At 37.6% G+C, this 19319-nt stretch overlaps 1 protein-coding gene across 1 annotated transcript in view; it reads right to left on the bottom strand.

The window, feature by feature from the left end:
• Nucleotides 1-19319, bottom strand: part of UVSSA (UV stimulated scaffold protein A) — a 60350-nt gene that overhangs the window by 31957 nt on the left and 9074 nt on the right. The window contains exon 7 of the mRNA XM_054824718.1: nt 2891-3005. Within this exon, the coding sequence (XP_054680693.1) occupies nt 2891-3005 (115 nt within the window). The remainder of the gene's footprint in view (nt 1-2890; nt 3006-19319) is intronic.

Genomic DNA, 19319 nt, shown 5'->3' with positions numbered 1-19319 from the left:
ATCAATATATTCTTGTGTATTTTAATATGATAATTCACTTTTCTAAACAGACTGTGCCAAAGGGATGCATATTTTGGTTTTGCCGATTAAAATTACATGCAGAACAGAGTCCAGTAGAGCAAATAGAGTCCTCCATTTTCCTCATGCAGACCTGAAGTAATTACACAGAAGTCTGCTGATTTATGCAATAGTTCTGTATCGGCTTCTGAAATAGATTTTGAACTAGTAACTGACCAGTTGGTCCAAGAAAGCACTTACGTACATAAAGACAGAAGAAAGCACATGCTAAAAGATTGCCTAAAGTCTTCTCAGTAATTCTGAACTTTTTTCAGACTATTTCCTGAACTGGGAGCTTACATAATAACTTTAAATGGCAGTAAGAAAAGCTGAATGCCTTCAGGAACATCGAGAATTATTAATTTCTTTTAAAACACTAGTTTAAACAAATACATCAGATAAAGAACACCCAAATGTGACCATTAGCACCTTCATAACTACATGTATACAAAATGAGAGAGAGGTTTTGTCTTCTGATTGATTGGCTTCTTCACTATAATATATTTTCCTATCAGCAATAGTTTAAATACAAATTGAGAATTTCTTAATCTATTTAATATAGATTTTTAAAATATCCTTGAGTAGATAGTAGGCTTGTTCTTTTATCCTTTTCCATGAAAGGGAATTCAAAAAGCAGCAAATTATTCTGTTAGTATGCCATAAAGGGCGGTAAGATGTTTCATTTTTTAAAAGTGTGTGTCCATGAGGAAGACAGGGAAAGGAAAAGAAAGGGAGAGAGGGAGAGAGGAAAGAGGTGAGTAAAGGTGAGTACATTTCTGTTCCAGTGGAAGCTGACAAGTATGAACAGAACTTTTGCATGCTAGGATTCATCAGGCAGCTGTTAAAGATAGGAAAAACAAGTTCCAGTACCTGGAAGTATTAAGAAAGTATCAGGTTTGGCACAAGGAATACTGCCAAAGGAAGGAAAAAAACCCAACAAAAAAGAACCACGGCTATATTAATAACTAATCTCATTTGCTCATTCATTTACTATCACTACCAACATTTTTTGATTCTTTCATTAGTCATGTATACATAAGAAGCTTTTCATAACTGTCCTGAAGGCTGCTACCTCTTTCTTCCATTATACTCCTTTTCTGAGAGTCCCACTGTTAGCAATAATTAGAACTTATTCAGTAATTATTGCAAAACTGAGGTAGTTGGGATAGCCAACATATACAGGTATAATTTTATCAAAATGTAACATTTTTTTCCATGAACAAAAAAAATAAAAAGCTGCCCAGTTCCCAAGTTTGTGTCCTACAGCCCTGCACCACTGTTTGGTGTTCTCATCTAACACACACATCCACTTCCCATTTTACTATCTCAATACTCTCAGTTCCACCTCACCTTCCCCAACTCTTGGTTGGACAAAGTAAGTTCCTACAGACTGTTTCAAGCAACATGCATGCTGAGTTATGCCAAACCACACTGCAGCTACATGCTCACCAGGGCACTAGTCTAATCTCTGTCCTCTATGTAGTTGCTAATCTCCACATATTTTTAAAGACTTGGAGGAACAGACACCTCTACCTCCTTCAAACAAACTGGAACCAGTCAGTTGGACTTGCTGCAAGTCCTTAGGTGGGGAACACAGATACACAGATAATCAATGCAGGCCTTACTTCCCAGGGTGTCCTGGTAGGTTAAATCTAGGTGGGGTAGATAAACTGAGGCACTAGCAGGACTTCACACCCGGAGACGTTCTTGAGCTGACCCCAGCCACTATGAGTTATCATCACTGATGATCCTTCACTGTTTGTAGCCAAATTTGATGGCAGAAGACAATAAAAAGGTTACTTGAGCCACATTACCTTGGGTTTACACAGGCACACCCCCCTGTTTCAGCAAAAAGAAACATTTGGCTTATACAGGTAATAGCTGCAGCTTGACTTTTATGATTCAAACTGCAGATTAAGTTAAAAATAAGCATGAACAGGATTGAAAAAGGCACAACACAGCACCAGTCTTACACAAATACTCATGGAGAAAAGTAGGAACAAGAAACCTATTAAAGCATCCAAGGTTTTTAACTTCTATGTGATGGCAGCTACCATCTCCTCTACAACGTACTAAAATCTGAATCTCAAAATACACAATGCTACACAGAGGCAAAGCTGCAGACAATAAGTTACATGTACAAAGGACTAGGAGTAATGCACTGAAATTTAGTTACGTGAGGTGAACTTTCCTCAGTAACTCTTGATTTCACAAAACCACAAGTATATATTTAAAAAAATACCTTTAGAATGCATTAAAAGAAGGCAAGATTACATTTTGCCATCTGGTATGAGCTCAGTGGCTGTAATTCTGCGCTTGAAGGCTGAGGTCCATTTAACATCTTGTGATAGCAGCACCCAAACAAAAAAAAAGCCTTCTTTCTGAGCTGTAAGTTGGGCACCCTATGGGAGGCAGCGGCTGCGCATTTCCATCTGCTATTAATGCAGGTGATAGCAGAAAACCTCATCCCATCTCACCAGACTGTTACCCATATTTCTAATATTCAGGCTCATTTACAGCTTTACTTCGCAATCCCTTCACTCCCAGTAAGTGTTTAGCACACTTACAAACATACATGGTGCTGCTTCTGGCTCTAAACTACAGTGGAACATGATGGAATGAAATAAGCTTCTGTCTCTGTTGCTCTTGCTCCTAGAAAGTATTTGTTTATCTAGAGCCAATCGCTGCTCCCGTATCTATGTAATGACTTCCTCACAGCAGTCAGAGATTACCCACACTGCTGATCACTTTATTACTTCAGAATGGCTGTTTATTTACTTTAGTGCAGCAGTAACATGCAGGGATAAAGCTTGTCACAGCTGGGCAAACTCACCATATTCCTTACGCAGGTGGTCTGGAATGTGGGGCTCATAACCTTCCTTCTCAGGGACCTCCACAAATTCATCTTCGTCCTCACTGTCATCATCATCATCATCCGAGGCTTTCATCTACAGAGATATTTTTGTTGGTTTTTGTTTAAAATGTAAAGACTGCTTTTCATTTCCCTTCACATTGGAAATATTTCGCAGACATCTCGAAAGCCTTATTGAGACTGCTCTATGTCAAAAGTATTTCCCTAATTATGTATTTAATCTTTATCTAAGATTAGGCCTTTGCTTAACATTTTATCTCTAAAGCCATACTCTATCCTAAGGGCTTCTTTAAAGCCTCTTTTATCCATTAGAACACTTGCAGTTGGTGAAGTCTGAGAAAGTGTGAAGCTATAAAATAAGACCAAAAAATCTTAAAATAACATCAAGATTTTGACTTAATGAGCAAGTTATAGCCTTATCTCTTCTCCTTTGGTTGATTTTACTCATTTAGCTGCACCCAAATAGTCTGTGGCATGTTAAATAGCATCACAAATTGTTTAAGAGCTCCAAACCAGAGCAGGCAAACAGAAGGGGAAGCTGATGGTCTAAACTAATACTGACCAAAGTAAGAATATTCAGATCTGCATACTACAGTGTCTCACTATGTTTCTTCACAACAGCACTAAAAATAATTTGATACATTTTTTTCTTAACTAATGCAGTACATCCTAACCATTTTTACTATTAGACTGCACACATTACTATCATCAAGACCAAGAAAACAGGATTTTAAAAATGTGCACTTGGTCTATACTGCAGTCTGAAATTTAATATCTTTGAGTACCTGAAAAGTAAAAATGGAGTGAGTTCCTACCAACTAACCAGGGTAATTCATTCACCTAAGTGGCTTCCAATACATCATTTCAGCTAGCTACTACTGTATATTTGTGCCGGCAAGTCTCTACATTTTTTTTCTAAGCTTATTCCATACCCAAAAATGATTTTTTCTTCTATACTACACATAAGCTAAAAGAATCTGTGCCAGCTCAGACATGGCCTGCACTATTAGAACTTTAAAATAGCAAATGCCAACTACCCTAAAAAGGCAGCAATGATGGAGGTTTTATGCTTTATTTCCTTTGCCCACCTTGGGAGTCACTCAATTCTTAACAACAACATAATTAGCACATTATTGTATGTTTGACATACACTTCTGCAAGTCTAGGAAATAAGAAGGGGTATCCACTAAAACTAGCCTTACCACAGGCTATCACTTTTTTCAACTTCACTGCAGCAAGCCAAAGCAATAGATAAGGAATGGCATAATTTGACTATTTTCAGCCATGTTCTTTACTTCTCTTACTGCACCTGACTTACGTTGATATTCATATCAACTACTCATTGTTACAAGCACCGGAGGACACTGCAGGTTTTGCCTGCAGCAGAATTTTCCCAATTTAATTCACTACTCTAATCGTGTATCACAGCTGCACAGCCGACTTCCTTCAAATCATACAAATACTCTGAAGCCAAAAAACCTAGAAACCAATCTTGGTTTATTGAATGTAGTTAAAAATTGAAAATAAATAATATTTATTAAAAAAACCCAACAGCACTTTTTTTAGGTCAGTATTACTTGTAAGCTGGACTGAATTAATTTCTAATAAAGAACATTAATTGATATTAATACACCTAATGAGATGCTTTAACATGTAATGAATGGATGGTGCAAGTTAGAAGTATGATTCTTCCCTTCATTTAAAAAAAAAATTACTTTAAGAAAGCTGCAGTTCCAGTGGAAAAAAAAAAAAAGAAAAAAAAAGATTTACTGTCCTGAAGAGTACTACTGCATTCTTACCAGAGAACACCTAATTAGTCTTCATTTTAAAATAAAGTCCCAGCATAATCATGTTTGAAAGTACCCTGCTGCCAGAGACAGGTAACACCTACTACGTAGTCTCTTCAGCCCAATTATCACAACCTCGAGAGGTGCCAACCTTCAGACTCTGCTGGAAGGATCCTGCACCCTAGTTCACTTTTTGTTTCCCACTGCAATCATTTTTCCTCATCTAAAAAAAAAAAAAAAGAAAAAAAAGCAATTCAGGCCCTAGCTGGCATAGCCAAGACAGATGCATGTTGAACCTTACCTCCACAGCAGAAACCAAAATAGAGTTCTAATGCAAAGAAAGGGGCAAATATTCTACCACTAATCACAGACTTGCAAAGGCACTGGACATGAAAGAAGCACATCTGTGTTAAACTGCAACTTTTAGAAGACCTTCCCGATAGCCTTTAGAAAGAAAAACATCATCAGGTTTTGTACTCTGCACAACAGAAGACGACTAAAGATTGAAGAGAAGTCAGTTTGTTTGTATTTTGGTTTCAAAATTCTGCTGATGGTGTCATCCTCTTTTTCCATGTTAGGGGCAATTTAATTAAGTTTGGAAATAACATCCACTCTTATTTCTCTAGCTTGAAGTAGGGAAACATTGTACTTTCCATACTCATGATTCCATTTCTCATTTAGCTATTAAGATTTACCAAGCTAAAACTTGCCATGGATGACCTTAGTCTACAACTTTGTGCCATAATGTAAAAGCTGACTAACTTTTACCTTATAAAACAGGCAAAGTAAATTCAGTGTATTTCCATAGTTTTTGCTCAGAAGTAGTCTGTAAACAAACAAACAGCAACAGGTTTAAGGAATTGAGAAATAATGTCAAGCTAGTAAGAGAAAGAAAACTCAGTTCAGACTGATCATTTAACTTAAATCGCCAGATTATACCCAAAATATCAGTGGGTATAATACAAGTACTCATGTGCATGGCACATCTGAGGGGACTAGAAAGAATTCATAAGAGTACTATCGTTAATTGAAATTTCTCCTAATTTATTCACATGCTGTTGGAGGCACGTAGCTCTCTGTACGTTAATATACTAAAATTCAGTGGGCTGCACTAATCGTCAACTTGGAAACTGCATTAGAAGCAACTTTGCTGTATTAGCTGCATGGTCTAAAACTTTAAAGCATGTGAAAAGCCTGATGGAGAAAAGGCATAATCAGATGCAAATTCACTTTGTTTAGGTACAATCCATGAACTGTGCATTCAAGTAGTATAGAAAACATTAATCATAGGAAACTGTAATTTTTGTTATCAGTCTAACACTAATCAAAAGGGAAACCTGTCACTACCGCTGACCTGTGAAACGTCCCAATTATACTCTTCGGAAATGACAGGAGCACTTAACTTCCTCACTGAGTAAATGACGACGATCAATCAAGTTTGAATAACAATGAGCCACGGAGCTGAAAATTATTTTTTGTATAGAATCTACCCAGGAATTTATGAAAGGTGAAAAGCAACCCAAGGTTTTAGGGGCATTATGGCTTTCAGCTAGTGCAGCGCATATCAAACACTAAACAGAATTTATGTGTTTTAATTTTCTAAAAGGTAGATGTGGACTTGGTGCTACAATGCATAACATATAATGCCAGATTTTAAATATGGGGGTCATTTTCATAAAATATTATGCTTATTGTTCACACCCTTGAATTTCCCTGGAGTCTTCTATTAAATTTAGATTTCCTGTAAAAAAAATTAACTGCTTAGCTAACTATCACGAATTAAGCCCTCTTTTCCCTTTAAACAGACAAAAAGTCTTTATTTTGATATAATCTTTAACAAGATAACTTATTTATCTTTTTACTTTAAAATATTAAAGTCACTACTGGTGGAAATTCAAGAAGTTGCACAGTAGTAATGACTAGTTATATCTCAATTTACTTCATTCCAGCGGTACTTCATCAGAACCATCCCATTTATGCTGTTTTGTTCCATTCTCTTTCTTCAGAAAAGAGAGAGCTCATGGGCAACATTATTAGTCAGGAAAGTATCTTTTTTTTTTTAATTCCACTTTGCAAACATGAAGAAAGCTCCAAAGCAAGCTCTACAGACGCAGTATGAAAGTTCAGCCACCTACTATCTATATTTCTACCATAGGTAAACTTTTTCAGTTATTTAAAAAAAATAAAAATCAACAATCCACAAATTAAATCAGAAGAAATAAACATTTAAGACATCATTTTCAGTGGCCAAATTCGTAAATGATAATCCTTTAGGAATGAGTGGTTAGGTATTGCAAACAAGAAAGACAGGTATAAGATAAAAACAAGCAGCGTGCCATATCTGAAGGGAAGAATAAGCTCAAGTGATAAATACCACAACGTAAAGCTTTTCTTGTAGTGTACAGAATTAAATACCTCTAAGATAAGTAGTCATGCAACTGCTTGTTTCTCAATAACCTGTCAAAGAATGTGGAAAAAAAAAGTCCTGTTCTCAAATCCATTCTAATTATCAGGTGATACGAGGAAAGCCACTAACACAGCTTGGCAGTCTATCGGATGCGGAGGTGAACTACCTTTCCTCTGTCACTAGAGGATGGTCCATCCAGATGGATGGACCAGATTCCAAGACATCAGAGGCTACTTGTACCATCAGTACTCCTCAAGTTGCACGGACAAGGGAAGTTTTTCTGCTCAGTCTTAATCTGCTCTCTAATGCTGACATTTATTTATGTATTTGTTTATCTAAATGGATCATATGTTTGCAAAACTGTATGTTAGTTTGTTGGTTTTTTTAACATGGTAGTATTCCTGACTAGATATCTCACTGTGAGAGGAAATAGGATCTGGCTAGGCAATTTCCAGATTCTTGGGCTGAACTTATCTGCATATGAGAATACAGTTTAAAAAAAAAAAAAAAAAAGACAGAATATATACACGCATTGTTTTCATTGTAATCAGTTAGAACGTCTCCTCAATTCTCCTCATTTTCATAAAAAACTTAAAATAGTACTGACTTTTCCAGCCAGACAAGTGCAATCTAATGATTTGCTCTCTAACTCACTAAAAAAAACCTTGAAAAAAACCCAGATGTTTTCTTATTACTCTCCATCTTAGTAAAAATACTGAAAACAAACACTGGATGCCAGCAGAAAAGCAATCCTATCTTTTACTTCAGAGTCAACACTCCAAGAGCCTCCAGCTGTTAGTGTTACAGTACAACCACAGCTCCAGTTAAATGCCTTGCTCATCCATCCCAACCAGTAATAAATACAAAAAAAACCCCCTTCCACCCATCACACAACACTTGGAAAGATGTAAAGAAAAGCCTTTGGTCCTTTTCCCAGTTTTATACAAATTGATTGCTACATTCTGCTACGAGGATTTAAAAATCTGAGCCTCCGCAATCATAATTAAAGCAGCAATAAAATGACTGAAATATACAATGCAATCAGTTTATAGGACTAGATGTACAGCATTTACTAATTATTTTAGAAAAAGAAGGAAGAGAAAAGACAGCACATGAAGAAGTCATATCTACTTACTAAACCACCACTCGCAAACTACAGCTGGGACCATTAAATAAATTTTGCATGGTCTAATTAACTTGGTTTGCAATCTCAATTACTTTTCACCCAAGAAATCACTTTTGTTCAGTTTTATGCGTGTCTGTTTCCCTTTTTAAAAAAAAAAAATGATGTAAGGCATCCTCAGACAAGTGAACTCTAAACTTCATTTGTCTTTCAGCAGGCTTGATGGCTATGCATTTAAAAACCCATTCTATCTTATAAACTAAAAATTAAATGTACTCAGCTGTGATGGTCGTCATTGCATCTGCTATTTATATGCTAATACCCTCACTGGAAGATCTTGCAAATTATTCCACCATGCCAATATCTCATGTGCATCTACTCAGAGCCAACTAAATATTTTTTTTAGAGGCAGAAGATTTTGGTTAGGGAACCAGAATATTTATCACCATAGAACCTAGTTAAAGGGGCAACCTTAAGCAAATACATTTTTTATTCAACCGCAACACAAAACATGCTTCAGTCATCTTAAATGAAATCTGGGGATATTCTATGTAAGCAACACTGACTGGGTAAAAATAATTTCTTCAGTGCCCATAACAGAAACTGAATAGTCAAACAATGTACCTTACATGTAAGGACTTTTACAAGTTCCTCCTTTTCCATCCTTTTATATTATCCAATGCAGGATGAAAAGGAAATAAATGCTGGCATTTTGACAGATTTCAGAACCACGCTTGAGTTTTCCCGTGTGCAAACACAAGGATAACATAAACTACTAAAAGACCTGTATTTATAGGGACCTCCCACACATGCTCCCTCCCCTTTGCTTCGTGATTTGAGCATAAATTCAGACCTAGATGACTGCAAATTAGATATGTGGTCCAGGCAAACCACATTTTATGTTTACCAGTAAAAGTATCGCTGTTCATGCTATTTGTAGTTGCTCAACAGCACACAGGCTACTTGGCCAGTCTGACTGTTATTTAGGAATGCACTTTTCACACCATTTCATAATTTCCAGAAGTTCGTAAAAATGTGTAAAGGGTTCCAGCCCAACAGTTAGTCTAAGTACCAACCTGGACAACCAGCGTATTTTGCCCCAAATTGCTTTAGCAATATAAACCACCCAATGAACCAGTTTTTCTTTGAAGCAATGTACACCAGCCAGAGTCTGCATGGATCAGAAGCGCAAATTTACTCAAAAAGACCAGTAGGTCTTAAGGCGCAAGACAGTTCAAAAAACCTTGGATCTTAATGAATCATTGTTCAGATTAAATTAGTGTGTCCAATGCACCCAATGGACTAGCATGTGGGTTTACAGTTTCATAGAGGACAGCAAATAAAGGTAGTCTGGAAAGCTGGTGCATTTAACAAAACTATTATCTCAGGAAGGTATTTCAAAGCAAGTTTAGCACTTCTTTAGCAGTAATCACTGGAGATATATCCTCAGATGTATTTTCATACCTCGCTACTTGGGCTCCTACCATCCACCAAAATCAACAGTACTTGGTTGCACGAATATCCTTAAGCCTTAAGAAAGTACATTAGAAACAAAGTTCTCTTGCACAATCCCAATTTTCATAAAATAAATACCACATTTAGGGGAGGTGTAACAGTTTTACTTGAACTACTGAAGATCTCCAAGTCTAACGCCACCTTTCCTTTCCATTTATCCCAGACAACTAAAACAGAAATCTGCCACCTTGCATTATCAAAGTTAATGAAGTTTTCCAACACAAAAAATACTGACTCCTACAAAATTTATGCTAGCCACCTACATTTGATACCTATATTTAATGTGTATCATCAAAAATGACTAGTGTTAGTCCCTTAAATGTCTTTGTGTAATATTTATACAAAAACAAAGGCTACATCTTACTTTTAGAAGTACAGGAATGTACTTCTGTACATACTTCAAGTACTACATCTTAATACACAGTAAAAAAAGAATATACTTTAACAGTAGTATCTGGCATGGTTTTTTCATCCAGTTTTTCATTCACACTGGCAGATGTGCTCATCATATATCACTCCATCAATTTGAATCCTCTGATTAAGTAAAGATTGACCTTCATAATTGGATCTGCATTACTTGAGTTTATTTAGTTACTGAAAGGGACAGTCTCACAATCTAGGCTTAATGCTGGTACAGAAATCTTCTCTGGATTAGGTTCCAGTCAGTTCAGGTCCCTGCTGCAACAGAGGCTCTGTCGCTGGTACAAGGGAGGCACTGGGAACCATCAGGGAGGAAATAGAGACAGGACTATACCTTTTGATTGCTGCTCATGCTTAGATCATCTTTAAGCCAACTACAAAATCACTACTGAAATACATAACCTGCTTCCCTGTTCAGCTCCCACAAGTAGTACAACAGTAACCTGTACAAAAACCCCACCTGTTAAGTAGATTTGTTAACTACATAACACCAAGAAATACCTGGTAGAATTTAATTTTTAACATTTCAGGAATTGTAGAATGGATTAAATAATTTTAACAAAAGAAGAGGCAAGCATAAGATAGTGTTGCACACACTATCCGTGCCCTGAAAGCCAAACTTGGTTTGTTATTAACTCATGGATAACCATGAGTAAGGAAACTCTGTAAAGAACCTACTCAGTTTTCCATTCACCTTAACATAACAGGAAAGGTTTGCAGGTTCCAAGACAGAGGTGCGATGAAGCCAGTGAAGCTACAAGCCAGGTAATGTGAAATCACATTTAGAGTTCATGCTCATACAGGAACATATCCAGAGCAGAGTTCCCAAGATGTTTCCCATTCCTAAAAGCAGAAGGAAATGCCTCATTTTTGTCACTAAAGAAAGCCAGTGTCAAGGCTACAAGCATTATCCTGAACAGCCACTATGCTTCAACCATCCCTCCCTTCTTTCTGGACTAATCCTTCTCCTCTACACACTATTCCCTGCACACCAGTCCACATGAAATTGTTTAAAGCCATTGTTTAAGGCTGTAGTGAGGGCCAGGACTGGCTACATCCATTTCTGGGCCAAAAAGTTGTTTCATAGAATCATCAAAAAATGGTTTGGGTTGGAAGGGACCTTTGAGACTACCCAGTTCCAACCCCCCTGCCATGGGCAAAGACACCCTCCACTAGACCACATTGCCCAAAGCCCCATCCAACCTGGTCTTCAACACTTCCAGGGATGGGGCAGCCACAGCTTCTCCGGGCAACCTGTGCCAGTGCCTCACCACCCTCACAGGGAAGAATTTCTTCCTTATATCCGATATTTCAGTTTAAAGCCATTCCCCCTTGTCCTATCCCTACATGCCCTTGTAACCAGTCCCTCTCCAGCTTTCCTGTAGGCACCTTCAGGTACTGGAAGGCTGCTATAAGGTCTCCACGGAGCCTTCTCTTCTCCAGGCTGAACAACCCCAACTCTCTCAGCCTGTCCTCATAGGAGAGGTGCTCCAGCCCTCTCATCATCTTCGTGGCCTCCTCCGGACTCGCTCCAACAGCTCCATGTCTTTCCTTGTACTGGGGCCCCCAGAGCTGGACGCAGTACTCCAGGTGGAGTCTTACAACAGCAGAGTAGAGAGGGAGAATCCCCCGCCTCGACCTGCTAGTCACGCTTCTTTTGATGCGGCCCAGGATACGGTTGGCTTTCTGGGCTGCAAGCGCACATTGCCAGCTCATGTTGAGCTTCTTGTCCACCAGCACCCCCAAGTCCTTCTCCTCAGGGCTGCTCTCAATCCATTCTCTGCCCAGCCTATAGTTGTGCTTGGGATTGTCCCAACCCACGTGCAGGACCTTGCACTTGGCCTTGCTGAATTTCATGAGGTTCGCACAGGCCCACCTCTCCAGCCTGTCAAGGTCCCTCTGGATGGCATCCCTTCCCTCTAGCGTGTTAACCACACCACACAGCTTGGCGTTGTCGGCAAACTTGCTGAGGGTGCACTCAATCCCATTGTCCATGTTGCCAAAAGATGTTAAACAGTGCCAGTCCCAATCCCAACCCCTGAGGAACACCACTTGTCACCGGTCTGCAGTTGGACATTGAGCTGTTGACCACAACTCTGAGTTCAACCATCCAGCCAATTCCTTAACCACTGAGTGGTCCATCCATCAAATCCATGTGTCTCCAATTTAGAGACAAGGGTGTCATGTGGGACAGTGTCAAATACATTGCACAAGTCCAGGTGGATGATGTCAATTGCTCTTCCCTTATCCACCATTAGATTTGTGGTCTGATAACTCAAAAGTCAACCAAAAATACCTCTTTCTTTCCCCCTCCATAGGGAAACCTTTAGGTTTCCTAACGCCTTTCAGCTAGTCCAAGTTGAGATGAACAGTATTCCTATGACCACTTGAAATATTTTAGACAGCATTTTGAATTATTTAATTCCTTTATGATTCAGAGGCCTATACATGATAAACGATAACTTTTAGAGCTGAAGTGAAGAAAAAAAATCTCATTACTAGTCATCATCTTTATGAAATTTTAGAAAATGTGATTCTCATCTAAGTCCTATTAGCATTCATTCATGCAAAAAAGTCTTACTGGCTTTGATGGATTAACATCTATCGCTTCAACCAGATCAAACTCATGGTACTAAAACTTTGTATCCACCACCAATGTACATATGCTCCTGTTTCATGATATAGTCTGCAGACACATACATACACTGTAAAATCAGTAACTAAGTTGCAGCTTACTTCAATGGTCACATTTATGAATGAATCTGAACTACACATTTGTTAAAAATTATTTCAGATGCTATATTTTTAACAGACAAATATACATCTCAATTAAGTAAATCTAACCTATTACAGGCAACAAATCAACAAAATATACTAGGAAGACACACATCACCTTACATATATTCCTGATTGTGGATTTTAGGTACAAAAAATCATTAGATGTGAATGTATTTACTTTAATATTATTGCATTAACTAAATTTAAATGTGTTAGTATGTGTTCCAAACCTTAAAATTTTCTTCCTTTTCCATTTTTATAAATACACAGTTAGCAACGTACCTTTACGGAACCTCACAAATACATTCAAATCACTTCAATACACTGCTTCCCCTTGCAAGGCAGGATGGATAAAAAGCAGGAAGCAAAATTATATCTACTACGCAGAGTACACACTGCTCAGTATTCATAGATGAATCAAGGGAGATGACCCTTCGGCCTGAAAAACTTAAATACTTAACATAAGGGTTAACTTGATGATAGAGCCATCCTACTTTATTTTACACTCTATTAGAAGAGCTCCAAATTGCATTGTGCGACCTGCGAATCAGATAGGGATCAGAGGTCGTCACAGTGACAACTTCAAGAATTCATGGCTAGATCTGCATAACAAGATATTTTTAATAACTTTGTAACAGCAGCAGGCAGCATAGCCGGTGGGAAGCATAAAAAAATACCACAGCAACATTCAGCTCTGAGAAAGAACAAAAAAAAAAATCCCCAAAACATCACACTAGCTGATTAGACACTTTAATGAGTGTAGCGTTTTGAGGGTTAATTTTACAATGTTTTGTTTTATGTCAGTCCTACGTCCTGATAAGACTTAAAAAAAAAAACCTGAAAAGCTCTTTTAGCCAAAAAAATATTATGAAAGAGACGTTTCACAGACAGAAATAATTATATGACAGTTAAAATGGGAAGGAGTGAAGAGGAAGCATAAGCATCTGTATGACTTATTTAACATTATGTGTTTACTTTCACAGTTATGATTGACCTGGCTCTTTTGATAAATATTAGCTAGACAAAAAAAATATAATTTAAAATGTTGCCTGGGCTACTACTTTGACCATAGAAACATTATTAAACTTTATTTATTCTGAACACATTACATGCTAATGACATATATAATCCGATAAAGGACATCTTTAGGTGTAATGCTGACTTAATTACCAAATATTCCTGTATTTCTCTTAAGTTTTAGAAAACATACTAATAACATCAAGTTACTACTCAAATCTCAACATAAACACTTCAGGTTTTCAAAGGGCAACTTTGTTAAGAGTTAGGGGTTTTGTTTGTAAGCAATTTAAAAGCACCATTTGGGGAAAAGACTTCTTTGTAAAAAAAGGCACCTCTCTTGCTCTTTGGTCTGAGTATGTTTTAGCAGATGTTGGTTCACACATGGTGAGGGGTAGGTCGTTGTCTTTAGTGATCCCCAGAAAAAAATCTCTCAAATGAAGAAAAGAGGAAAAAAGGGAGAATATGAGTACAAGAAGCTGTTACATAAAGCAGGTAACTGGACTGGAATGTCTATTGGCTACAGAAAGAAGCAGAAAGAGAGAACAATACATCTAAAATTCAAATGCAATTTTTGTGGGTTTTTTAAAGCAGACATTAACTTAACTAAAAGACTTTAAAAAAGAGGTGGTTATAAAGCTACAAGATGATTAGGTAGAAATAACTTATTAGCATTGATAAAATGCCAAGCTGTAGTTGATGATACGGAAAAAAACAAAAATCAGCAATAGTTTTGCAGTCAAGTAATTGGTAGAGCTCTTGGCTTAATTTATTACATATTAAAATTTTAATCTTTTTATGTATTAAAATATTTAAGACTAAATTATGACCAGCAAATATTTAACTTGTAAACATAATTTGTAACAATTTTCTGAGGTTATTCTTTCAGAAAAAATCTGACTTGCATTGCGGTAGGGTTTGGGGAGCAGATCAGGTTCTGGACAACACAAGGACAGCCTTTTCCAAACCTAATTATTAATGACATTATTGAATTCAACCAGATGTTTCACATGGATAAAATTAAGTACATGAATAAATCAAGATCCAAGCACACGCTTAGATTTGACAGAAGATAAGGAAAGGTGAAACAAAAAGTAATGAAAACAGTTAATGAAAAACTGTATATCCCTGGTTGTTAATATAACTTCAAATTAAAAATTCAAAATGTAATAGGCCTGTTAAACAATCACTCTGCTGACAGACAAACGAGCGGGATGTTTCTCACATCATACTGCCTACTAGCTTCTATCTGGCCAAGTTTTAGCCAGCTGAGTAGTAAACCTTTTATGGCTTCCCAAAGGTAATTACATAAGAGGTAAGTAAACTCTCAGTGTACAAAATATAGCTATTGAGCTACACTTCTATTAATAGTGTGAGAACTTCAAGTATTATCCAACAGATAATCCTTTAGGGAAATTATGTAATTGAAAGATAGTGTGCATGACTTAAAATACAGTACACATTTCTCCTAACTTTTAAAAAATTGCAAGATCATTTGCATCTAATCACCTGCGAATCACACACAAAGGAAAAAAAAAATAAGAATCCAGTATTTTAAGAAAACGAGGAAGACGTTAACAAATGAAACTATTCCTAAACAGGAAAAATTAAAGGAACATTTCAGCCATCAGCAAATTATTTCTACAGAAGAATTAAACCTCTGAAAACAGGAATTTCTATTTAAACACCAATCTCAGCCAATAATTACAATTGTACTTCTATAATAATTCATCTAAATAGAGTCAACAATTAACTTAAGGCATCTCTGGTGTATAGCTGTTGTTGTAAGTTTACCTGGAAAAACAGGCTGAGATGATGGCTGGCTTTGGATAAAGGTGGTGTAGAGAAAAAATGTCGACCATGCAGTATGCACTCCCTCTACTGGGCACTGAGATTATCCTGAACAAGCATTCAGTGAAAAAAAAAGGCATATGTCCAGGCATCCAGGTACCGTGAAATAAAAGTGCTTTTACAGCTTCTGGCCTCTTTCCCCAGATTCAGCTAAAACTCAGATTCACAGAAAAATGCATTTCGAAACTCTTGCTTATAACCTCAAAACACCAGAAACCAACACCCGATTCATGGCCCAAACAAGCATTCAACTACAGTGAACCTCACTTGTGTAAGCCCACAAAAACTCATTCGCCTTTGACTAACAAAATAAGACTGTCACTGTTTGTCCAGCTCCCACCCCTCTGAAAAAGAACAGCTCAGGAAGAACTGTGTTGATGACTTCTGATCTGCCGGGGGCACAGCAATGGCAAGAAGGGATGCGTGGGATGTATTAACATTTATAAAATTTTCTGCAAGGGATTTGTTTCTAGACCGTCAAAGGATAACCTTTGTTTTTCTTTTCTCTCTCCGCACATGGCTCCTGAGAGGTAAGCGCAGAATGGCGCCATAGCCTACTTGTGTTGGCAGGGTTTAAGTGCTACATATAAACCTCATAACTAAGGTTTTCTGATGGTTTGAGTTCTTCACTATCATGGAGAAAAGAAACAGGTGGTTATATCTCATGTCACTATAAAGCATTTCAGGATAAAGTGTTTCACTGTATAAAGTTCTGTGCTTTCCTTCAAGTGACTTTGTATAAGAGAAGTTCTGTAAACCTACAGAAAGTTCTCCTGTAGTTTGCAAAGCAGTGGGGCTTTTACGTTTTTTAGCAAAGGCAAAAAAACTTCAGAGAAAATAATTTGTGCTAATTTTCTAACATCCTCTAATTACCTAAGGACGCTTCCTTGCACACTTACACTCCACAATTGGGAAAACGAAGTGAGAAACAATGGAAAGTATGGAGGTAACAGTGAGGATTGCCAAAAGCAGACATCTTCATGCACCAATCAAATGATTCTTCTGTGAAGGCAGGCCAGGTAACCAACTTCTTCCTCCCAATGTAGTTACATCCAGCTACATTGCTGGTATATTCATATTGAACCCTAGCATCAAGAATTACCCCAATTATATATGCCTTACTTTCCTCTCAGCCATGTGCAAGTGTAAACTGCTCAGCTAAACAACAGTACTAACAGTATGTGGCAATGGCAAGGGACCCAGGACCTTCCCTCCTTTAAGTGGCAATTTAAATCTCTGCGGGAATGAGTGGTATAGCAGAACTGACAGTAACAAATCCCTTCCAGTTTCACTGTACAGTCTCTCACTAAAAAAAACCCCTTTCCTGTATCAACTTTCTTGATCCCGATTTGAGGGTGAGTAAAGCCTTTCCTCCCCCTCATTGGATAGAACAGAAGCAAAGCACAGGACAGAATAGGTGAAGAGGGGGGAAATTAGAAACCACAGAAGCAAAGATATTGAGCACAAAGAAAAAACAGAAAGTCTGAGAAGACTGGGCAAGCTCAAGTCTCCAACCAAGTTTCCAAGTCTCTATCATTCTGTTCTGTATTTGCCAATAAAGTAAAACCACATTCTCCCCGAAGGCTTGCCTGTGGTGTAGGATCATAATCACACCTGAAATGAGCAAGCACACAAACAATTCACCTTTACGTTCTCCAGCTAATCATATATGTACCTCAGATTCCAGTCACTAGCTGCCAGGAAAGCTGCTATCCTATCCAAATGTAGAGCTGTCACATATCAACTACAAGCTAGACAATTAACACAGGACCCTCCACACTCAGAGACTTTATTTACACTCTCTCTCTCTGCTTACGAAAGGCTCCCCTTCATTTCTAGGTGTGCTCATCTCTACACACGAGCAGGTAACAGCACTCACTGACTCCACGTACTAACAAATAACAGCTGTAATGCACTGAGCTCTGTCGGGACAGGATGGCTGCGAGCCAGTGCTTTGAAGGACAGACTATCAGTACTTCTTCTCTTGGATCTAAAGATACAGAAGATAGCAAAATATTGGCATGGCAAGAACTATAGCTCCAATGATACAAGCACCTACAGACAGAAGCAACAATACATAACACAAGCCGCAAAGCTGAATTAAAGAGGAGCTGTGTGTAGTGTTTCATATGCTGACATGTAAATATTTGACAGATAGGGATTTAATAATCACGGTCTAAGAGATGTTGTTTATTTTGTTCTATCAGGCTCTCATTTTACTGTGTTTTTACATTTCAACAAAGCCATTTGACATGCAAACAAAAGATAATTTATACAGTTTCCTTCTGCAGTACAAAGCTCTCTATATTCAGGTTATAAATTTAAAGTAACTCAGCACTAACACTAAATTTGGGTATTTTCCACTGGAGAAAAACCCTAGGAATAATTATATATTGGTTTCAACACTTAAGTTAATACCTCAGTCTGCATTGCTTCATTTTGAATGTATTCTTTGTGAGCACTGCTATGTATTTTCCTTTTTTCCCTTCTAACGATGGAATTTATTAGCTTTCAAACCTTATATAGATAGCACTGATCAATCTCCAGAAGTGGCAACAATACCACTTTAAACATATACACATGCACGCACACACACACATGAAAATCAAGGCTTGAATGTCCTTTATATCTTGCAAGAAATATAGCAACCAATATTCCATGCAGAGGTGCAGCAAATGAAGTCCTGTCAAGCAAATGGCAGGAATGACAGCAGATGTCTGGATTCCTTCATAGCTGGTTGCATAAAGGTAGCACACATATTTCACTGGAGAAAAAAACCTCTGACAAGACAGTCTTTCAGTACTTTTCATTCAGAGTTGGCATTTTTGACTGGTGTGGTACATCAGTAGGTATTAAGATGATGAACCAGATTAATCTTGATAAAGCTTCATTTGCACAATGAAAGCAAAGTCTACAACATTCAGTCATGGCTAAACGAGGCTACCACAGTTTAGTCCAAGGTATAATGTCCGGATCAAATTCTTACAATATAGTCATACGCCAGACTCTACTCTGGACCCTGACCCACAACACTTATTTTTATGTCAAGCTGTACGGTAATTTCATTTGATTGCAGCCAACATAAGTGAGTATTATGCAGCTCTGCTTTTTAGCTACATAAACAAGCCATAGACTGCTTTTTGGATTTGACTAAAGTATTTGATCTTTCAGCCTCCGCTTATTCACAAGTTCTACCAATTTCACAAAAACTATCATAGGTAGCTAATCTTTGTGATAAAGCTTTATATAACAACTAATTCTCTTAAGACATCCTCAATCACATTACATGCTCACTAGAGAAAGTAAATGCTCCAAAGCAGAGACACTACTTTCCTGAATTGTGAAACACTAGTGTAGTTTTGTAAGTCATAAAAGAATAAATACAGCGTTTACTGAGAAATATGCACAGAAGAAGCTGAGGACATAACAGTGTTACCCATGAAGAAACTAAGAGTAAATAAAATCTGAATTTAACCACCTCTCTGTCCTAAA

This window comes from Grus americana, chromosome 4, assembly GCF_028858705.1.
Source record: "Grus americana isolate bGruAme1 chromosome 4, bGruAme1.mat, whole genome shotgun sequence".
Lineage (NCBI taxonomy): Eukaryota > Metazoa > Chordata > Aves > Gruiformes > Gruidae > Grus > Grus americana.
Note: the sequence above shows the minus strand (reverse complement) of the source record. Positions and strands in the feature narration are given on the sequence as shown.